The 24,836-nt window shown below is 37.7% G+C and overlaps 1 protein-coding gene across 1 annotated transcript in view; it reads left to right on the plus strand.

Moving 5' to 3' along the window:
• The first annotated feature begins 12,016 nt into the window (after nt 1–12,016).
• Nucleotides 12,017–24,836, plus strand: part of DOK6 (docking protein 6) — a 388,935-nt gene continuing 376,115 nt past the window's right edge. Inside the window, exon 1 of the mRNA XM_058557284.1 lies at nt 12,017–12,388. Coding sequence (XP_058413267.1) covers nt 12,323–12,388 — 66 coding nt within the window. The 5' untranslated portion in view covers nt 12,017–12,322. The remainder of the gene's footprint in view (nt 12,389–24,836) is intronic.

Consider the following 24,836-nt stretch of genomic DNA (forward strand, 5'->3'; position numbering starts at 1 on the left):
AGCAGTTTATCTGTTTCTCTGGGTTGAAAAATGGTGATGATAGCTGTGATACATGTAGATGACATTGATTGTTTGTGAATCGAGTTATAATGTTCCCAGAAATATGGCGAGGATAAACCCTTATATCAAAACAATTCCTTAAGACAGAAGACAATTGATATTCATCCTGTTTAACTATACGATGGGCACTGTGTCGGGGAAGTCATATCACCTAATATTTGTAGACATCTCTAAATTATTGATATTTACTTTTGTAGATTGGGAAAAACTGAAGACCATGGAAGTTATATTCTGTCTTGCTCTGATGCTCATGCTATTTATACAACAAATAAGGTTCAGAGATGAAATGTGAGTGGCAGAGATTAAGGATGTTTTTGAAAAACAGAGAAGTAGCTGAACATCATGTCTAAGAGTGAGCATCAAAGATTTTTTAAGAAGCTGTTAGTCAGAGCAGGAGTGTTACAACATTTATCATGGACAAGACGGATCTGCAAAGAGTGTCTCTCAAGTCCTAATGGGAAGGCAGCATCACGGATTGTGGGACTCCAGCATAGGAGCCTCTCCATCTTTCATTTCTGTGTATGTTTTCTGTTCTAAGACATTGTGTGCATCCTACTTCCTAATTGGAAAATAACATTACCTAACTTAGGTTCCCTTAGATCTTTGTACTTTATACTTTACCTATACTTTAAAATATCATTCCACTATAGAAAAATCTCTGGATTAAAATAAAACTTCCTAGAGTGTTGAAAACTACTGGTTTTATGAGATTGGACATCTCTGGCTAAAAGCTAAGGAGATATCTCTGAAATTCCAGCTGACTAAATAATCTGATTTTTCTTGAATTATATGTCTTGTAAGTATGTCTGTCATTCAGTATTATATATTAGTGAGTATGCCAATTAATTAACAGAGATTTTAAAATTCCAAATTAAGTTTAACAATCAAACATCACCTTTAATACCTTGAACTTATTTACTTGCTTCAGTGAGAACTAAAAATGAGATTTACAAATATTTTCCTCTATGATTTGAGAAGAATAAGTTACATTATTTATATTTAAATAATAAGTCAGATCATAAATTTGAATGAAAGGTCAAATATATTTTTGAAAGTGAAGAAATACATGGAAATAACCAATTCATTCAAATTTATATTTTAAGCTTTATTTAGATGGAGAGGGCAGAAATTGGTAAAAGTAAGTTAGTTAAACTTTATCTAAAGTGGGAGAAAATCAAAAGGTAGTGTTTCAGTTTATCTCCTTCAGTTATTAAACTACATACCAACATTCTTTTGAGATATTTGAAATAATAGCCTGCTTCTACACATCTAGCCCACAAGGAAGAAAACACTTTGCTTTCTATCAAAACAAGAGTCTTGCCATTTATCGATCTCCAACATCTAGACAGGAGTCATCCAACAAGAGTGGAAGTGTCCAGAAGTCAATGAGATCAGGCAAAGCAATCAGAACAAAACACGTGAAGCACAAGTGTTGGAGGAGACAGATGGCCATGAATAAAACAATACAAAGAACATATGAGAACTTCCAAATGACAACTTTCTGAACTCAGGCAAAAGGCTTTCAAGAAATAGAAACATAATTTCCCAATTAAATATTTATAAGATGACTTAAGGAGAACAAAATTGATGATATATGAGTTTGTGGTTTGAAAGATCAAGTGCAAGGAGTATCTCAGAGGAGACAGCTAAAAAACGAAAAAATGGAAAAAATAAGAAAAAAAAAAGAACCAGAGCCTAAGTCCAGGATATAATAGAAATTCCAGAAGGAAAAATAGGATAATATATAAGTAGTAAAAAGTAAACAAATAATAGGTAGAACAACAGAAAATATCTCTATTATTTTAATAATAAGATAACAGCATTAAATTCTAGGTCATCTTAATGAGAAGACACACAAGGCACAATTCTAGTATGTTCTTGAAATTTAAGGATGAAGGGAATGTTTTACAAGCTTCAGGTAGAAAGAAAAAGTTACTTGCTAAGAAAAAGTCAAAGTGGCATTACAATTCTTATCTGCACAATGTAAACTGAGGACTGTGGAATAACACATATAGACTGCAGAGATACAGGACTGAAATCCAAGAATCCATACTATAATGAATGCAGAGTGTGTCATCCACATACCTATTTCAGGAAAATATTTAAGAATAGACTCTATCTAGAAACAGGGACAGAGACCAAGGAAATAGCTAAATACCTAAGGATGAGGGAAGATAATCAAGAAAAGACTAGTGAGCACTTTGTTATATATATATATTTATATTACACATATATTATATATATATATTACACATATATTATATATATATAGAAAATGTATCTGGGAATATGTCATATAGGTGTTAATTCAGAGACAAGTCATAAAGAAGTTTTAACACATATTCAACTCTCTCAGAAAAAGAACTATAGTTGGAAATAAGAAGGCGATAAGAGAAATAAAAGCATTCTAAGTATCTAATGGGAGTAGGAAAAAGACTAAAAGAAGATAGAAGCAAATTATTCTCAAATTATCATTTCATTGGGGCTTAAGGAAAAATAGCATATCTTGGTGGCGGAAATGTTGGTTTTGACTGGGGGAAATAATTAGTGTGTTATTTGCAGTAGATTAATCATGCATGTTTGCCTAAGAGACAAGAAAAGTATTCATTACTGTGATAGAAAAGCATATTAGAACTTCTAAATGAATAAGGGAAAATTGAATAAATAAAAAACAGATCAAAGCGGGAAATATAGGGAAAGTAAGAACAAGTGTAATAAATAATAAAAAAGGAATATAAAAGGAATAAAATCTAGCATAGCCATCCCAGGTGTGAATTAAATGAACTTTTTCAAAATAAGTCTAAGAACGTTAAGTTGAGTCAAAATGTAAAACTCTTCTACATTCTATTTTTGAAAAGCACATTTAAAGAAATTAAAAGGGTGAAAATAAAAGGTTTGGAAAAGAGACATATAGCAAAACCAACAATAAAAGATCATAAAGAGTAATATTTTTAACAAGTGTACTTTAAGAGTAAAGCATCAAAATTATAAAGAACATTAATTGATTTTTAAAGGCATAATATATGCTATAACATTCATAAACCTGAATGCAACAAACAATAGAGCAGCTAAATACATGGAGAAAACCTATTAAAATGCAAAAGAAACCAACAAACAAAAAAGAAATTATAATGAAAGACCTCTATATAACTTTCTTAGAATTATGCAGACATAAGGAAAATACATACTTAGTTTAACAAATAATCATTGAATTTTCACCCCATAAATACTTGGTCACAAATGAAAAGCTTATTAAATATTTAAAAATAGAGATTTTTATTGGCTACATTTTCACATTACAAGTGAATAAATTTACTATTATATTTATAAATTAATCTACCATAGGTAAAATTAGAAAAAAATCACAACATCTCTAGAAAGCAATAAAAGAAAGAATCTTTCCTACAACGTGTGAAGAAAACCCTAAGCTGACTTACGGGGGAAAAAAAAAACTGGCTACTGACAGAATTGGAGATCTGAAGAGCCTCAGGTATATGCCAGTTTCCCGCTGTCAGAGGAAGTCATTGAGAGGATGTGCCCTCCAGATGACCCTGGAGCTGGACCCAGGCAATGGAGGCTCCTCATCTACTCCCTGTCCTTGGAATGTATGAACCATTTCAAGGATGCAGCCTTGAGGGAATAATGCGTTGTTGAGACAGTCTAGATTGTATATATGACTGAACCCAGTTAAGGCCTCCCTATGAACTTTAAGATTTAGCAGATGGGTACAGAGATCTACTCATCTTGAGACTGCTCAAAACAAGCTTCAGTGGAAGTTCCCTTGTTTATTAAACCTGCTATCTACCAATCTGGAGTGGGCTGACTCTTGCTTCAGTCTCTTCCTCCCCTCTGTGTATGGAGGCCAGTTTGTGAACCAACACCCCCCTGAAGGAATGTGTTGAATTCTGAAGTTGTGCAGTGTGTGATTTAACAGTTGAAACCAAAAACTTCTAACAACTAGCATGCAACTTCCTCAAAATCTCCCTGGTTTTTAGGAGTCAAAGACCCACCAGGTCTTTGAAAACACAACAGGCAAGTAACTGTTTAAAGCAATAGAGAACGTGGAAGCAGCTATTTCTTCCCGAAGAGCACTTGGCTATATAGATTTATCTGGAGACTGAGAATTTTTCTTTGCTCCCAGCAGTGGACCAAGGCTGTGGAAATGAGAAACCAAGTGGAACTGTTGGAATTACAAGTGGCCTAAGTCACCAATTGCAGATTTGCAGGTGTTTCAAACACTGTCTCTTCCTCAAAACATATGCCATTTGATAAAATTCAGAATCTGTTCATGATAAAATCAAACAGAAAAACAGCAATGGAAGCATATGCTTAACAAAGCCTATTTATGAAGTTAACATCATAGTTAATGTTGCAATATTAAAAGACCTCCCCAAAGTAAAGAACCAGGCAAGATGTCCAATCTTCTCAATTCTATTAAACAATGTTAGATAGACCTTAACCAGAGCAAGAATAAGAATAAGAATAAGAGGAAGAGGAGGGAAAAAGTCATAAAAATAGAAAGTAAAAGGTAAAACTATTTTTATTCAGAGATGGTATGATTGTATATCTAGAAAATCCAAAATAATTTTCAAATATATTCCTATATCTAATAAGTGAATCTACCAAGGTCAACTGTATTTTTATACCCTAAAGACAAAATAAATTGAAAATTAAATTTCTAAAAACACTACTTCTATTGGCATTAGAAACATCAAATATCAAGAAATAAATTTAAATAAATATGTGAAGACCTCTATAATGAAAAACTGTAAACATTTAAGGTAACATAGTATATTAGTTTGCTAGGGATGCAATAACAAAGTACCACAGACTGGGTGATTTAAACAATACAAATTTATTTTCTCACAATTCTGGAGGCTAAAGGTCTGAGATTAAGATGTTGGCAGGGTTGGTTCCTTCTAAGGCTTCTCTCCATGTCTTGTAGATGGCCATCTTCTCCTTGTGTCTCCAATCATCTTCCCTCTGTACATGTCTGTGTCCAAATTTCTTCTTCTTACAATCATACCAGCCATATTGGATTAAGGCTTACCCTAAGGACCTCATTTTAACTTAATTATATTTTTAAAGATCCTATCTCCAAATACAGTCACACTCTGAGGTACAGGGGGGTTAAGGCTTCAATATATGAATTTTGGGGGACATCAATTCAGCCCATAACACATAAAGAAACAATTGTGGAAATAAAAAAAGTGGAAGAAGTATTCTTATTTGGAGAAGGTAGGAGAGAGGTGTTAGGTGTGTGGTATAATTGAGCCAAACTTGTTTATCCTTAAAGAAAATCAATACCAGTTAGATTCTAAAGTTGAGAAATCAAGAAACAGTAATATAAGCGTATCACTTATTATATTATATAATGGAGCAACCACTAACTAAAAATAAAATTTTCATTTAAATCAAAAATATTACACGAGTGCTTTAGCTTCTATCATTTAACATTGTTCCAGAAGTTATATCCATTGCAATAAAATAAGAAAAATATTGTAGTAAAAATATTAAGTAGGAGATGAAATTATTTTTTTGATGAAGAAATCAAAAGAATCAACTTATAATAAACTGTAAATAATAAAAGATTTCAATGGTGTTTCTATAAAAGCATTTCTAATAATCTAATATAATCACCAGTTATAAAATGTAATAAAGGAAATATTATTTGTGATGGTACAAAAAAGCACTAAAGAATTTAACTTGAAATATATAAACATGATGCTTATGAAGAAAACTGTAAAATTTTACCAAAGTGTAGGAGTTATGGAAAGAGAAAGCAAAGTCATATTTCTAAATGGAAAAATTCAATATTTTAAATATATGCATTCACTCAATTTTCACTGGAAAACATTCATATAATTCGAAGCAAGTCCAGTGGGGAAATTTGTAGGACAATAACACTTGAATATCACAAATTTTGAAAAAGAAAATAATAATACATGCATTGGGGTGGGAATGGATTTGCACTACCAGATGTTAACTTACACTAAAAAACACAATGAGTAAAATTTTGTGGTTCTAAAATAATAATTAGAGTATTCTGTTCAGCTGAATAGGAGGTACAAAAAAGAGGTGGATGTATAATCCTTTTTAGTATACAATATTTGGGCAATTCAAATTCAATAAGTGTAATTAAACATTAGAATAAATGTTTAATAAATATATATTTATAATATATATTTACTGAATATATTTACTAAATAAATATCAGTACCCCTCCAATAAACCTAAATAAGTGGATTAAATATTTAAATATAAATATCTTCAATCATAAATGTTTTAAAAAGGTAGAGGCAGATGTGTGTGAGATGGTATTGTGGTGAGTAAGCAACATAATTTGAAAATCCCAATCCTCTCACGTAAACAAAGGTGGCAACTGGGATCAAAAAGGAAAAAAACCTGCACACAGTGTCCTTATTGTAACTAGATGACAGAATCTACAAGAAGAAGGTACGCCCAATCACCAACAGTGACAAGAGTCTCAGTGGAAAAGTGGTTGTGTGAGAGAAACAAGAAGAAAAGAAGGAACTCTGCCCTGGAATCAAAAAACAAAATGCACCAAAATAACACACCTTTAAAAGGAAGGGTCCCCACTCAGAGTAGAGGGCTATACAGACCAATCTGAGAACACCTGAAGAAACAATAGATTAAAAAGTTGGAGCTTCAGATGTCCCAAATTTTGGGTGAGTGTAGAAGGACCTTCGGTAGTTGTGCAAGTGGAATAAGTGGCCTGGGCCTTAGCTCTTTGACAGATAAAGCCCCACCGTGGGAAAAAAAAAAAAAGAAACTATTAGAAATAGAATAAAAATGAACCAGAAGAGGAATTCTGGAGTGTGGGAATGTGATTCAGATATTAGGGAATGAGGGGACCTGAGTAGATAAATCATAGAATGTCTTAATGTGGATACATTGAGAAGCCACATCTTTGACTACCTTATGGTACAAGAGAAGAAAGCCAGGGGTATCCTAACTGGGCCTCTCCTCCGATAAACGAAACCTATCCTTAAAATAAGGGAAAATCCGATTTGTTAAACATGAGCATGAGAAAAGGACTGCAGTGTACTTTGTATTTCCAGTATTGTAAGTTTGATACCTGGATTGGGTAATATTCTTAGATGGCACTCATGAGGAAGAGGTATGCTCATTTTGCATATGAAAGAAAAGAGGGAGAGATTCCTGAGAGAACTAGGGAAAATATCCAGATTCCTTTGATAACTTTATCTTGCGAGTGACATCCCCTCATTTCTGTCATACTGTATTTGTTATAACTCGTTCAATAAATCTGGCCCACACTAGAGAAGAGAGGATTACAATGTGGTGGAGATCTTTGTGACCCATTTTATAAGCTACCTGCAACAGTCTGCCCTCTGGATCGCAATGATTTGTGTCTCTCACATACTAAATACGTTAACCCCATCCCAAGACCCCTCAAATTCTCATCCTATTACAGTGTGAGCTTAAAGAACAGAATGTTGTTATATAAAATAGTGCTGGTGTAAGTAAGGATCCTCAAGTGTAGTACCTTAGGCATAGTTTTTCAAATGCGGATCTGGTTCTCAAACTGTAGACCTTTGAATCTAAAGAGACAAATAATCTGCCTCCCACAGCTCCAACACGCAAAGGTGAGACAAGCACAGTACAACCACTAGACACATTCCTTTTCAAAAAGGAACACAAGAAGCCACATAGAATCACGGATCCATAATCCTGAAATACAAATGGGAATATGCTGGCAGTTCCTGGATTAGTTCTCAAAGTCAAGGAATACGTCTCTATGATTCTTGGCTCTTCCCTCTAGGCTCTGAGGTCCTCCGTCTGAGTCATCATTACTTTTTCGTGAAAGGTAGCATGGGTTTTTCTTTTTCAGCTGAGCTGTTCTCTCAGCCTGCTTCCTGCCAGTAAAATACTGGGAGTCCAAGTGCCTCTCCTCATTCTGGATTGTCTTTGTCTGATACTGTTTCTGCCTATATAACTCTTTTATGAACTTTGTGGGTCTCCTGTGAATCTCTTTACTCTATTAGATAAAGATACAGCAAAGTGTGTGATTGTAAAATCATTGATTTTTCTGAAATCTTAAAAAAATGTATATGTTATAGTCACATCTTTGGCTTTATCTTTAGGCAAAATTTTCATAGCAGTGCCCAGGATAAGATCTTTGTTCAAAAGCCGTTTCTTAATTTTGTCATTGTTGTGGTTTGAAGAGGCTGGGAATGTTCAAAACCATCAGTTCTTGGCTCCTTTTTGTTTCAGGGTTCTTCCCTCAATTTATCTCTCTTTGCTCTCATTTTACTACGTAGCAAGAAGAGATAGGCTGCACCACCAACATTTTTCCTGGAAATTTTTTTATCTAAATGGCACGGTTTATTAAGTACTTTTCCTAGTTTCTACACAGCTGCAGGAAAAAGTATTGCTACTTTTCCTGCCATGACATAACCAGAATGCTCCTTCCTCCAATTTCCAATAATATTTTCATCACTTTATTGTAAGATCTCACTCACAGTGTCCTCAATCTCCAAAAAACTTTGCAGTGTGTGCAGGGTACCCCAAGCTTTCACTAACAGTCTTCTCAAGGCCACTGATGGATTCTAAAGTCATTCCCAAATTTTCCAGTTTTGCTAAGGCAGCACTTTACTTCCACACACCAAAATCTATTTTCATTATCCATTTATGCATAACAAATTACCACAAAAGTTAACAAATGGAAACAACAAACATTTGTTATCTTACAGCTTCTGTTATTTAGGAACAACTAGTAGCAGCTTAGATGTCTGGTTCTGGCTCAGGGTCTCTCTCAAAGTGTCAGACAGGGTTCAGTCATCTAAAGGCTTGCCTGGGTAGGATCCATTTCTGAGTTTACTCACATGGCTATGGAGAAACCTGAGAACATCTACTTCTGAACTCATTTACATGGGCCCCTCCACAGGATTACTTCATATTGTGGCAGCTGGCTTCACCCAGAGCAAGCAATCCAATAAAGATCACCCAAGATAGAAGCCGCAGTCTTTGTATAACCTAATCTAGGAAGGACACTCCATCACTTCTACCATTCTATTCAGTAGAAGTCAGTCAAAAAGTCCAGCCCACACTCAGAAGGAGGAATTACATGAGACATCATAGCAAGAGGTGGGGATCTCTGGGGCCCAGTTTAGAGACGGTCTACCGTGGTGATAAAAGTGTGAATAGTATGCAGTTTTTTAGTGTGTAAGAAAAATATAAACAAGAGCACACGTATGTCTTTCCTTATATTGTCAAAAAGCAACAATGGAAGGATAAAACTAAATCTAATAAAAACGGTTTCCTAAAGGATAGGTAGAGAACAGAGTGGATGGGACAGAAATCAGAGATATATCCCTCAATGTGCCTTGTTTGATAGGTTTGACTTCGGAAACTTGTAAATATTTCACATCGTGAAAACCTGAAAAGAAAAGAAGCAATACTTAAATATGGAATCTGTCAACATTAATTTGAATTGGAAATATCTTTAAAAACTGTGAATTTTTCTTTTAAAATATATTTCTAAAATAAAAGCATTTCATTTCTCTGTAAGTGAAAAGCTTAGAACCTGTAGCAGAAATAACACCCTGGTAACTAGATTATGGGATCTGAATTTCATTTCTCATTAAAATGAACAAAAGTTCCTATGAAAAATAACGGATGGGGCCAGCTCAGAGGCGCAGCGGTTAAGTGTGCGAGCTCCGCTTCGGCGGTCCAGGGTTCCATGGTTCGGATCCCAGGCATGCACAGATGCACTGCTTGTCAAGCCATGCTGTGGTGGCGTCCCATATAAAGTAGAGGAAGATGGGCACGGATGTTAGCCCAGGGCCAATCTTCCTCAGCAAAAAAGAGGAGAATTGGCAACGGATGTTAGCTCAGGGCTGATCTTCCTCACAAAAAAAAAAAAAGAGAGAGAAGATACTTGTTATAGACACAGACACACACAGATTCCTATGTCAGAAATTTAAGAATCAAAAGTAACTATAGGAGAATATTTAAATCATATTAGGGTGTTATAAAGACCTACATAGGCATATGAACAAAGGCATAACTGTTCTACAGTCATTGAAAGCCAGAGTTATCAACCATACCTGATCCTTAGGTTAGCACTAAGATTGTTGCTGAGACAAACTTAAACCCTGACTTCATATATCTTACAATTGATTTGTGGAAACAGATTATTATATAAATGATGGTGGAAGTTAGTGGTCATGGAAATTTTTGTCGACACAAAACCAATCTGGAAATTGCAGGTCTGAAATCGAATGCCTCTGAGCCAGTTTCCTCATCTATTAAATGGCAAATATCCTTTACTTAACACATAGAGTTGCAAAGAGGACTGAATGAAATAATGTATTTAACGCAGCTGCAAATCTAAAACACGTCTTCACATAAAGAAGTAGTAGTTATACAGTATATGAAATAGTAACAAATGAGTGGAATAGACAGCATGCCCCAGATGTTCAGAGGAGGAGGATCACGCCAAGTTAATAAGGAGTTTATGCAAGTTTTCCAGGAAGAGCAAAGCTTGAGGTCATTCTAGAGTGACAGTCTAAGGATCTTGCCATGTGATGCTCCAGCATTAGGTACGCTGCATGGTTCATATCCAAACAAATGTTTGCTACATAAGCGAATGAATAGGAGTAGTGTGTTATTAAGGCAAGTTAGAGTTTCCACTGGGTGACGTGGGCTCTAGATGGAGACTCTTGCTAATGATGGGACAAAAATCACCCTTGGGGCGCCCATTTAGTTGGAGTGAAGGGCATGCTACTTTGTCCTTCAAGGTTTTATATTTTTTTCTCCTCTCAGTCAAGTAGTTTCCTTTCTCTCTTAATATTATGTTCCCAATAGGGCTAAGAAAGTTTAACTGAGAACATGGAAAAAGACTGCTCACCAAAATAAGCAGAAATAAACACGATCTTTTTAATTTTTATTAAGTATAGACTCTTTATAAATAAGGGACTTAGAAAAATTTCAATGTTTGTACATTTTTTTTTAAGTTAGAAACATCCTTAGTTACTAGGTACTAAATATTCTTGCCTATAGCAAAAATCTATATGTTGCCTCTAGCCAAAATTTAAAACTCCCTATTTTTCCTTAAATCTTATAAAATAATTGTTAAATTAAAATTTTTTTACAATAGAGGATAGCCTACTTTTAAATGTCATGCGTTCCTACATTTTAGGGGACAAAGTTCTTCATTGTTCTGTTTCACAAGTTGAACATTTCAATAAATCATTTGCATCCACCGGTAATAGCTATGGTCTCCATTTCCCCTAGAAGATTAAAAGCCACTCGCCACTTCTGGTCATAGTTAACTAAAACGCGGGCATAAATCCATCCACTCTGGTCCTCGCTGCTGCTACAGGAGAGGACGTCGGCGACGGGCTGCCTCGCCTGATTGCTCCAGTCTCTTGAGCAGCAGAGGGATTAGACACATGCGCACGATTGGTCTCTTTGTGTGCACCAGGAAGGGCTTGGCGTCGATTTACACTTCCTAACGGGGCAAAGACCTGGAACGCGAGCGTGTGCTTAGGAATAAAAATGCACTGTAAACACGGCCATTGAAATAAACAATCGTCTCGCTCCCGTTTGCCTTTTTCCTTGGGAGCATCCCCGCCGCCCTTTCCCCGGCGTCCAGTTTGGGAGTGGAGATTAAGAGCCCCGGAATGAGGAGCCGTGTCCTCAGGAACCCCGCAGCCGGGAGAGCGCTGCGGGCAGAGGGAGCGGGTGGGAGCTGGACCCAGGGCGCGGGGGGCGGGAGGAGCTCCCCGCCCGAGCGGCGAGGGATGGAGCGCGTCTTGCGAGCATCTTCGAGCCCAGCCACCCCGCGGGCCAGGGGGAGGGAGCCGGGCGGGCGAATCGGCCCGCCCCCCCGGCCCGCCCCTCCCCCGCGCCGGGGAGCCGCGATGGTGCGCTCCGGCCAGCTGTGCGCCGCCGAGTGAGCGCCAGCCCGTGGGTGCTGCCGGGGTTGGCGGCGCGGAGGGGGCGCCCGCAGCTGGCGGCGGCGCGGGCCCGGGCGCTCGGCTCGCGGCGGGGGCGAAGGTGAGGACCGGCACGCGGAGGGCGGGCGCTGCTCGCGGCGCCGGGCCGCGTCCCCCGTCCGCGGTCGCCCTGTCACCCAGCCCGCGTCCCCGCCGCCGGGAGCTCGGGGGGACCGGGCGGCGGCGCGGCTGCTGGCGGCGGCTGGCTGGATGCGAGACCTGCGCGGACCCGGCGGCGGACGGCGGCTCTCGACTCGGGGAAGCCGAACGCGCTGGCCATGGCCTCCAACTTTAACGACATAGTCAAGCAGGGCTACGTGAAAATCCGCAGCAGGAAGCTGGGGGTGAGTTGCTCGCTCGGCTTTCTCCTTCCCCTGCGCCCGTTTGGCACGGCTGGCTGTTGGGGAGAGAGGGGGCGGGGAGAGGTGACCGCGCGGAGACAGGGGCAAAGAGGGACCTGGTCCTCCGGCAGACAGCCCGCTTGTTGCGCGGCCGGGCTGGGAGCCCGCACCTGCCTCGGGGGGCTCTGCAGAGGGGCCTGAGGGCTCCGGGAGCGCCTCGGTCCCCATCCTCAAATGCGCGGCGCTCGTTTGGACCCAGACTGAGAAGTCCAGTGGACGAAAGGGATTGTCAGTTCCAAGATGAATGTGCCCTGGCGGGGGGATTTATATACTGTGCAACCCACAATGGTCTGTTCTCTAAAGTGTGCGCCTTTCGGGTAGAACTGCTCTGTGTGCAGGAGATGGATAGCCGCTCCTGTGTGTGTATTTAGAATCACCATTTTCTAGTCCCTACTTCCAAAGCCCGTTTCGAAATTGTCTCTTGATGCCCAACCAGCGCCGCGCATCCCCGCCGGCTATGGCCAGTGAGTTGAATGCGCCCTGAACAGTTGCCCACTGGCAGGCTCCCTGGCGATGTGTGCGCCCGGACAGGTGTACCTGCGCCCATATGCAGGCAGGTGTGTGCTCAGGGCCGCTGACACGGAAGCGTTCGCAACAGCAAAGTTTATGCAGACCTTTCATAGCTTTTTCTTGAAAGATGCTCTGCCTAATTTGGGAAACAGTGTAGACCCCCGGCAGTTCAAAACTTCTCTGGTGACCAGAGGAGAAGGTAAGAGGGACGCGTTGACGGTCGTAGAGGACTTGGGGTGTGGACAGGAGGGGGCAGGAGAGGAGTGGCAGGCACCTGGACTGGGAGCTGCCCAGAGTTGGCTGACGTGGGGGCACTGTCGGAGCGAAGGGCAGGAGGTCCTGGGGGAGGGCGGTGGGAGATGGGCACCCGAAACTGACCAGGACGGGCCGGTCCACAGAAGAAAGGAAAACTTGATCTGAGAGCGAAAGCGTCCGTTTTTTGGATTCCCTGGATGTCTCTCTACCTCACTGTTCTCAGAGTTCCAGTTCTGCGAAGCTCTGTAATCCTGGGGCAAAGCGGCCTCGAACGAGAACATTCCCTGCGTTCCCTGCTGAATGGATGAATATCATAACTTGGAGAGGGAAAGAGAAGAAGGGAGAACTTCGTTAATTTTCTCATTTTAAAAAATAAATAAAAAGAAATTAAATGCTAAATATGTTGTTAGAAAATTGAACTAAGGTGGGGCAGAGTCCCTAAAAGAGGAAGGATCACCACGCACCCAGAAGTCCCTTGGTTGGGAGTTGGTGGACGCAGGTGCTGGGGGCAGGAAGAAAGGAAAAGGCAGACTTGCCTTTTTGTGCTGTCTCTGCTGGGTTTCACGTTCAAGATGCAGACTGTACCCCAGGGACGCAAGGGACCGGTTCTCGAACTTCGGCAGATCTGTAAAAGCGAGGAGTACAAAACTGGGTGACAGCAAAGCTCCCCTCCCCCAGCCTGGCGCCTGGGTTCGCTGCTGCGCGCCCCACCAGGGCAAGAGACAGCAGGTGCCGGGTGCAGACCCTCAGCCAGGTTGCAGGAGCTGCTCTTGGGGAGAAGGATGCGCCTCATTCTTTTCCAGGGAGATAAGGAAGAAACCACGTGAAAAGCTGCGATTGTCCAGGAAGCTGATGGCTTCTCGCAGCCGGAACGCAGTGCTCAAATCTGTCACCCTCACAGCCATCAGCCAAGAAAGGAGGTGCGGAGCTGGAGGGGAGAACCATTTCAGGAACTTGCCCTTTGAAGCCTCTTGCTCTCCCACAGGGTGCTTGCTCATCATTCTCGCTCTTCGGTCTTCTTGGAATCTCAATTGTGTCTGACATCTCAGACACTATGAGCTAATGGATGATTTAAGACCCCCGGGGAGATGTGTGTCTGCTTCCAGAGTCATCGTGTACGTCAAAATCAGATAAGGAATATAACACTGAGACCCCTCCCCACCCTTGCCCACTTGGCCCTGGAGGCTATAGGATTCCTCCCCCATCTGAGCTTTCCAGGATTTCATACAATAGAAACTGAATTTGCAACCTAATTCTAAAATAGGATCCAAGGGAAGAGCATTGAATACCTCTTGGGTAACTGGTATTAACAGCCTTTGAAATGTCCTCTTAGAACACCATTTCCCCCTAAAGATGTGTGCAAATGTGTATTTACATTTCCAAAGCTCTGTTTCCATACTCCCTGTTTACAGCTATGCTTTTCTAAAGCACAGTCTTCCTAGAAAACAATAAAAGGGTGTTTATATACAGATTAATTGCTTTTGTCTTCCGTTTCCACTTGAGAAATGAGAACTTCGGAGTTTGATGTTGAAACAGTTTTGCTTTGTTTTAACATTAAATCAAAATATTAAACTAAATTAACCTTGACTATTTTGGAGATTATTATTTATTTAAAAAAACTTTAGACACTTTTCTATTCAGAATATTCTAGTGTTCAGAAGGGTGAATTCAAACGACGAAACTTCACACACACGGTTCTGTGAAGGTTAATAAGTAAGTGGGTCCCCTAAGATAGTGGAACCCTAAGCAAATACTATCTGCCTTAAAAATGAAAATGTATAGTCATGCCCAAAACCATAGAAATAGGAATTCTCTAAACATTATTTCATTTTCATAGTTAATAATACATATTCCTAATTTTATGGACTCTGAACTATAAACTTTTCCAAATAAAATAATATTTTTCACTCAGAGGATACACTATGGCTTTTTATGGTTTATGTTCAAAACTAAATTTCAAAATAAAAATAGTTCTTTTTTTTTTTTTTTTTTTTTTTTGTGAGGAGATCAGCCCTATGGTAACATCTGCCAATCCTCCTCTTTTTTTGCTGAGGAAGACTGGCTCTGGGCTAACATCCGTGCCCATCTTCTTCCACTTTATATGGGACGCCGCCGCAGCATGGCTTAAACAAGCAGTGCCTCGGTGCGCGCCGGGGGTCCAAACCAGCGAACCTCGCGCCACCACAGTAGAGCGTGAGATCTTAACCGCTTGCGCCACCGGGCTGGCCCCAAAATAAAAATAATTCTAATTAAATATGCACTGATATTGGATTTATTATGGACAGAACTCATGCTTTCAAAAACCAAATTTTATAATATTTTAAGGGGAAAAAAAAGGCCTAGGTATGAGGCCAATTGTGTCAGAGATGATTATGACATGAAAACGTATTTTGAGATGAAATGTTCTAATGTACCCTTTACTCCTCACAAATTAGTGCTTATTATTATGCGGAATGAGGACAGAAAAGAATTTCTTGCTCTCTAGGCATTGGGCAACCATCTCAGAGGGCCTTCTAGGTCAAATGGATTGAAAGGGCCCTTGCCTTGTGCCTTCCTACAGAATCTAGTGCTACCTGTTGAAGATAGTTCCTTAGCCAACTATTTAGCAGTAAGTGTCAAACATTTTTTTGAATGTTTGCTTTGGAATTTGTCTTGACTCATTAATCAGTTTTTCTTCTATTTAGGAAAATAATTTTGAGAAAAGATAGAATCATTTTTCTGAATTTTACCCATGTCCTTTAAAAATATCTTTATTAAGTCACTACATTTTTAAAGGTATTAAATCATTAAAAGTATGACATGACTCTTATAGTCATTTCTTTAAATTCTGTATTAATTTTTCATTATAATATATCACTGTTTCTATGACTATATTGTTTTCCTTTTGCAGTATTTAAAAGCCCTTACAATAGTTTCATTCCTCTAACCATCTTATCTGTTGCGTGATTGGTATTATAATTCACAAGGTACCATGGTGGCTAGTATTTTTTTTTTAAACAAAAGAGTACTTACAAACACTAATAAAAAGCAAATGCATGTTGGTCAATATTATCTCTTAGCTTTGATTAGCTATATTCTTCTGACCTCTGATGGGTTAAATTTAGTCAGCAAGAGATATATTGCAAAATATCCAACTTGTTCTTAGTTCGCAGATAAACTAAGAACTCCGTCACTGAAACCATTAATAAGTTTATACCTGGGTGATTGACTCCATAAGGTAGGAACAGTAAAAGCAGCATTACAGAGGGATATCATCATCTTCACCATCATCATCATCGACATCATTGTAGAGATTCCAGACTGCCACAATTTGACAAATTCTAGACTCACATCATTGTTTTCAAGGAATTCTGTTCAAATACATCAATGTGAATATTCTTAGACACTGTACACAGACAAATAGTATTTTACACAATTTTTTTTCTATTTCTTACTCAAAGTCAGTAGTGGTATGTGTGGGTATCAAAGAAGTGTCGCAGGATAGGGTGGTATTACACATTCAACAAATGATGAAATCATCATGGAGCATCTACTGTTTGTCAGGTGGTATACACTGTGTGTGTGTGTGTTTGTGTGTGTGTGCGTGAATATTCTAGAGTCATGTTGTATTGTCAGGGTTATTAACGGTAAATACCTCCTACATCATCTCATGTACTCATACTACATTAGGCCAGTAATAGTCACTTTGCCCCAGCCTGGTGTAAGGGAAGCAGGGAAATGTAGAGGAACACATCTGGAGTATTTGATGAGCATCAACTTTATGAACTGAACATCTATTCTGGGCTTTCTCTTTTGCATGGTTTCCATTTGTTTTAACAATGAATTGTGGATTCATCTACCTCTTGCCCTCTCTCCCTCCTTGATTAAAACTTTGACACCTCCATTCCTAACTTGATAGTTATTGATCTCTTTCCTATAAACTCGTTAAGTTTTCCTGTTCTTTTTCAAACAGGTTTCTTCTGATGATGGAAGAGAGTAGTTTTTCGTGAGAGATGTTTATGAAAATTTACCCCTTTATAGAAGCTCACTCATTAATATAAATAGGAATTTTCTGTGTATATTTGCATATTTTTTGATTGATTAGAGTATTTTAAGATTTCTCTGGTCTCCCAAATCTCTAGAAACTATTTTGTGAGGAGAGATTATAACTTGTATGGCATGCATTACCAATTTGCCAAGAATTAGATGCAATAAATATATTTAAGATAAAATGTATAAATAACTTAATAATTTTGACCATTCAGAAGTTCAAAAGAACTAATTTCAGAACTATTACTTCAGATATGAATTCTCAATCTATGGATTTAAGATGTGGAAGTTGTATTGGGTGTGTTTAAATCTTTACTCATTCTAGAATATTGTGTATCCTGGGCATTGGCTTCTGAAATGGATCTGTTATATCCATGGTTATTTAACATTTATTTCTTTCTCATTAAATATGGATTTAGAGTGTATGAAAATTCTAATTATTTGAGCTATTGTTATTTTAGATTTTTATTCATGGTGACTATTATATATAACAACACTATGTGTACGTGCCACTTATTTCTGTATCTGTATCTATCTCTCCATATCTACAAAAACTACTGGTTCTTACAATTTTAAGAGTAGAAAAAGGTCTTGCATACTTTCTATCAAATCCCTATATATTAATTTATTTGCAAATGTTTGGTTGTGTGTATGACGTTTCAGGTGTTCTTAGAACCTCTGTTATCTACGTAAGTGGGATTCCTTTTTAAAAAATCCCTATGTGTGCATATGGGCATGCCTGATGTTCTTTGAATTTTCAAAACTTAAAGCCCAAAACAAAGAAAATAAAAGTAAACCTAACCATAAAAGTCAAACCCAGACATTTTGCTGGATTTTGATATTAAATGATTATGCCTATGCAATACCTGGGGGAAGCCACTAAATCAGGGGTGAGATAGAAGAGTTCACATCTCAGTTTGCACCTTGATAGATTTACACATGACTGCTGGCGAGGTGAACCTTAGAGGTGGCGTTCCCTCAGATAACAAAGGTTATACTCAGTATTTAGGGAAATCTTTCAAATGACTGAAATAAATTGTGGATAGGGTAATCATACAGTGGTCAAATATCTTTGGAAGACTTACATTCTCAATTTCCTTAAATGTTTTTCAAAAGTGCTCAGTAATAGTTGATATTTTGAATAGGTCTAAAACAACATGAAGGAAATAGTTTAATCTGAAGTCTATATATTTGAAATAGTGTCTTTTTTGAAGTATTTTTGTTGTAATATATTGTTTTGTTGGATCATAGTAAGCCATGTAAATACTATTCAGTGGGACTGTTAGGTATCATATCTTTTGTCTGTTTTTATTTACATCTACTTCATTTTAGAAACTGTAGAAGATAAAAAGCAAGCAATACATACAAAATAAAAATTACCTGTATTCCCACCATCTACAGATCATCTCTAGATTTTGTAAATTTGTAAGTGCTCGCTTTAGGGAAAAAGTGATTTCTATCAAACGAGACAAACTAATTAAAAGAGAGGATACTATAATTTCTTTTCCCTTAGTTTTATTGTTTTTGCCTCACTTTTCTCATGGTATTTTTTTTTTTCTTCAAGCTCTAGTAACTTCGTCCAGAGAGCCCAAGAATTCTTGGTGGAGAACATTTTCATTAACTTTCTGCGTAAATCTCCGTTAGTTTTATTTTAAGATACAGAGCAGGATTATCCTCTGAGTAATTCGTTTTTATATTGTAACACTATTCCTCAATGAGAATATTGCACCTGTCAGTCAAATTGGATGGAATATGAAGTGATATTTTGTTATTAAAAGAGAACAGAAATTCATTTAATAAAGAAAACTGTTTTCATGTTGTTTGAAAATAATGGTGGTTGTAATCTTTGACCATGTGCAAAGTATTTTGCCTGCTATTTTACTAATTCATTGCAAAAAGCTTGGCTAATATTTTGGCTTAACAGTAAAATGACTGGGAGGACAAACTCATGGAAATTTAATTTGGGACTTCAGGATAGTAATATGATCATGTTGCATTGTGGTGTACCGTGCATTTTACAGCTTATAAAGAATTTTCACATCTATTATCTTGTATAATTGTCCCAGCAGTATATTTAATTTTACCCCTATTTTATACATAAACTAAAATTCAAAAGAAGTAAAATGAGTCAGCCAGAGTTACAGAGACACAGATTGGGTTTGCGTATGCGAATGCGTATACTCAAATCTAGGTTTTATAACTTCAAGTTCAGTCTTACACCTACTATGCAACAGTTTCCCCTTTGCAATATATGTAGACAGGTAGCAACACAGCCATGTGTACTATTCAAAGTAAATGTATTCTCTTTAATTGGTAACGTAGTGTAAAGCTATTATTCTCATTCACTTTACTCAACTCTAAGTCATTTATATTGTAGATAAAAGTGCTATTGGTGGGTGGGAGATGGGAAAATGGGTGTTGGTGGTCAAAAGGTACAAACTTTCAGTTATAAGATAAATAAGTTCTGAGAATGTAACATACAGCATGGTGACTATAGTTAACAATACTATATCGTATACTTGAAAGTTGCTGAGAGTAGATCTTAAAAGTTCTCATCAGAAGAAAAAAATGTAACTATGTGAGGTGATGAACGTTAACTAAACATACTGGTAATCATTTCACAATATGTGCATGTATCAAATCATTATGTTGTACACCTTAAATTTATACAATGTCATATGCCAATTATATTTCAGTAAAACTGAGGGAAAAAAGTGCTATTTAGTGAAAGAATTTATGCCACGCACGATAAGGAGGTATGATACAGATATTTCTCCAGGCCACTTTGAATGGATGTAATTTCATTTTCATTGTACCATCTAAAAATCAGCTAATCTCCCCTTGTAAGAAAGGAGAATAGGCTCCAAAATTCTGCTGACAGTGTCCAGGTAGAATTTAAAACATTTAAAAGGGCCGGCCCCGTGGCTTACCGGTTAAGTGCTCGTGCTCTGCTACTGGCGGCCTGGGTTCGGATCCCGGGCGCGCACTGATGCACCGCTTCTTCGGCCATGCTGAGGCCGCGTCCCACATACAGCAACTAGAAGGACGTGCAACTATGACATACAACTATCTACTGGGGCTTTGGGGGAAAAAAAGGAGAAGGATTGGCAATAGATGTTAGCGCAGAGCAGGTCTTCCTCGGCAAAAAGAGGAGGATTAACATGGATGTTAGCTCAGGGCTGATCTTCCTCACAAAAAAAATAAATAAATAAAATAAAACATTTAAAAAATACGTTTATTTTAAGTTACCTTTATTTATGTAAAATGACCTTTTATTTAAGGTGGTTATATGAAAGATTATGTTTAAATTAAATTAATGAAAAGTGAGTTCATTTAAAGAAAAACACAAGTAAAAAAAATAGTGCATATTTACTAGGATCTGACAGATCAAAAGGTGATATGTGGTGATACAGTCAGGCAGCAAAGAGTGTGATGGTGTTACCCAAAGGCCTGAACACTGCAACCTTGACCTGAGAGGCTGGGTTGTTTGTTTATTTGTTGTGCTGCTCGATGCTTTTAAGGGGCAGGAATTGAAATATATATACTTAAATGATGTTTTTTTTCTTAGTTCCTTTATGTTTTTAAATTGGCTAGATGCCACTCTTTTATTTGTACATGTACATTTTTATATAAGATGTATTACATGTGTAAACATGTATAGTTATTTTTATCTTCATGATTTTTTTCCTTGTAAATATGAAATTGCTTTTCTCTGAGCATTCACTATCCTTCAAAGTGTGTGTATGCATATATATATGTGTGTATATATAATATGTGTGCGTATATGTGTGTGTGCATACATATGTACACATACATGTATACATGCAGACATGTAATATATGATATATATTAAATATAATATGTATATATTTCCAAATGACATGTTATTCCTTATACACACTGAATTTTTATCCTTCCTATTTAATAGCACCACCCAGGAGAAGAAAATGTTTATAAAATCCCTTAATAGCATACAAGGAAAGTTTTTATTGTATAAATTGTTACACGTTCACATTATTCTTTATTTGGAAAAAAATAATTGATATTAATTTAAAATTGAAATTTAGCGTATCTTTCAAAAACTATAACTTTTAAAGGGTGGCAACCAGTTAGAGAGAATTTTGTATTTATCTCTGTTTACGTAACTAGTAAAATTTCTCACATACTATTCAAGAAACAGAATAAAGCATACTTTTTTATATGTTTGAACTTGTTTTGAAAAATCTGCCTTGTCATTTAACTTATAGGCAATAGGACTGCATTTCCCTGAATGCTTTAAGGACCCTGGAGCTTTGCAGTAGAAAGTGTCCACGTCATTTTACTGATGCTTGTATAGACTTCATTACACTTTAGAATCTTTAAGTGTTAGCTAAGTCTTCTAAACAAAAGTACATCTAGTGCCAAATCATTATGTTGAGTTTAACTATAAAATACCAAACTTAAGTATGAAATGTACTCTTCTATACATTTAAAACATGACAACTGTTTCAAATTCTGAAAGCTACTTAACACATGTACTGTTGCCTCCTGTTACTTTGCATAACTATCTACATGACTTAGCCCTCTATTTAAGAAAAATGGTTCTCAACCATGACTGCATATTGGCATCCCCCACAGAGTTTGGCCTTTTCCTCACTGGATTGGTCTGGCTGGGTTTTGAGCATGGATATGATTTTAAAGTTCCCCAGGGGTTTTTAATGTGATGCCGGGGTTGATAATTATTGCCATGCCATCAGGATTTTGGGGGGAAATAAAGAAAATGTGTGACATGTTAGACTACTTTAAACTACTAAAAACACTTTTGTTAGTGCTAAGACTTCTGAATTGGCATTCCTGAAATATAAAATTAGTTATCCAGTAAATCAGTCATGATTTACTGACAATTTGTAATGCTTTATAATGCGAACACAAAAAGAATAAAGTAAAAATTTCTTTGAGGGCTGAAATTCACTTTTAAATACGATGAATGTCACTTTCTTAATGATTCTGGATTATTCTTTCTGTCAGCTCTCTTGATGCCTGGCTGATACTTCTACCAGCAATATGGCTACTCTTGAAAGACTTCCTTCTTCTAATTTGTGTATTCTAATCTAAGTAATTAGAACACCATGGCTGTTTAAATTGTACTTAATTTAAGACTCAGTAAAGTTCTGAATGATGCTGTAATGATTTTCCTTATTGGAGATTTAATGCTTCAGACTTTATTAAAGGTGAAAAATCTACAGCTCCGAGTCCATTTTATACTCTTCATAGGCCTGGGTTTATGGCTATGCAAGGCAGTTGCTACAGTGCGGCACCTTCTTGCTGGTATCTAAGAGGTTTCTTGTGTACTTTGTTTCCTACTTGAGGAGATGGGGCATGGATGGATGGGTGAGGGGAGAGAGAATTGAGGCAACACATGGCAAGTACCTATTGAGCCTACATAGATAGTATGAACTGCTGTGGTTTACAGAGAAAGTGACCACCAGGATGAGAAATCATGAGTGAAGAAGGCTTTGTTAAGATTTCCGTGCAGAAGAAATAGCATACCTAAATAATAATATATGGCTGGATGGGTATGGAGAGTTGAGTTAAAGAGCCAGAATAAAGGGGCTTGTAGTGTTCTAAGAACCCAGGAAGTCACTGATATGTTTTACAAGAGTTAAATGTTCATTCTTCAATTAGCAGTATCTGTGAATCTTGGGTTTGTAGAATGGATTGTCATGAAGTAGGACTATTGACAAGGAGACAACTAGTATGAGTTTTAGTGTCCTGGAAAGGCACTGGGTAATTCTAGTGGCTCGCCATGATTGAGAATTACTGGCATAGAAGTATTTTTCTCCCTGGCACTGAGAAGACACAAGTTTCTACCTATTATTTTTTGCATTGAGAAGTCAGCTGTCAGGCTTATTGTGGCCTTTTGAAAATAATTAGGCTTTTTACCTTTGGCTGCTTTTAATGTCCTCTTTTCTAGTTTTCAGGAGTTTTGCTATGATATGTGTAAATTAGTTTTCATTTTATTAATTATTCTTGGATCTGTAGTGCTTCTTGATTCTATGGCTTGATATCTTTCTTCAGTTCTGAAAAATTATCTACCATTACCCCTTCAAATATCAATTCTATTCATTCGTTTTCTTCTTGCTTACTCGTATGTTAGATAATTTCTACCATATTTCTCGTGTCTCTATGCTTTTTTCTTTTCTATCTTTTTGTCTCTCAGAGCTTCAAGATGGATATTTTCTTCTGATATTTCTTCCAGTTCACTAATCTTCTATTCAGCTGTGAATGATCTACTGTTAAACCTATTCATTGTTATCAATTTATTTTTTTTGAAGTCTGGAATTTTCATTTGATTCCATATTTTAGAATTTCCTAGAAAATAAATTCTTAATTTTTTTTTGATAGGCTTCAATGCCTTTCAGATAGATGATTTTTGTAATTGCCCAGCATTTCTAATCATCAGCATGTAGGCTGTCCTGAATTACCTGGTGCACCATTAACAGGAATGGAACATTCTCAGCTGGGTGAATTTTGTAGTGATTTCCTTGTGGGGAGCTGGAGGCCATGTAGTCCCCCAGAACTGCACTGAGAGCCAAGAAGTTTGGCTGTAGCTTTTCCCTAGCTGTGGGCCCCTCTCCCTGTGGTAATTTTGTCTCAGAATATTTTCAAACAGGTTATCCACCCCTATAGAAGAACTAGGGTTTGTGATAATAAAGTTGAAGAAAAATAAAGGTGTTGAGTGATAGGACTAACCACAAGTGTTGCAAGTAGTGTGTGTGGGTCTAACCTGCCTCTGTATAAAAATGGAGGGAAAGAGGCAAGCAGCAGTTATAAGCCTGCTCTAGCATTTGACTTAATGAACAAGGCCAAATAGTTCTACCCCTTAAAACAACATTTCTTAACCCCGGATGCACATTACAATCAAAGGGGAGGGTTTTTGAGTTTTTTGGATTGTTTTTGTTTGTTTGTTTTAGTAAATAGCAATGACTAGATCCCTTCCCAGAGATTCTATTTTAGTTGATCTCTGGGCAATAGAATTGCTTGTTTGTTTGGTTTTAATCTACTCAAATGATTCTAGAATAAGTGAAGTATTTTTCACCAGAAAAAATTTCAAAGTGGGTTGTTTATGACTACATATTACCACAGAACCCTGCTAAACTAGGATAAATAGGCTATAATGTGCCTCCATAAGCAGCTACACAAATTAACAGTATGACTCAGACATGCAACATTTATTTTTTCACCCAGCATTTGAATCTCCTTCTAAATATTTGGAGAGTACTCCCACGTTATCGATATTATGAATGTTGAAGATAGCAAATAATGCCTCACATTTTAGAAGATGAAGTGCCAAAAATATTCTTCCCTCAGCTTCCTTGCTGCTAGGGCATGAGAAATGAGTATTGAGTATTACCAATTATGTGACCAAACTTTGAGTCAGTGACAAAAGAGGCAACCCAGTGGAGGAGTCTTCATGAGAGATGATAGAGGAGTGATTTCTACTGGATCAATTTATTGATGCACAAATAGAAGCAATGCAGACTGTTGCACCAACTTTCCAAAGACAATAGCCTCATCAAGACACTTTAATGATTTCAGAGATCACTTATGGTTGCTT

Source organism: Diceros bicornis, chromosome 16 (assembly GCF_020826845.1).
Source record: "Diceros bicornis minor isolate mBicDic1 chromosome 16, mDicBic1.mat.cur, whole genome shotgun sequence".
NCBI classification, from domain to species: Eukaryota; Metazoa; Chordata; class Mammalia; order Perissodactyla; family Rhinocerotidae; genus Diceros; species Diceros bicornis.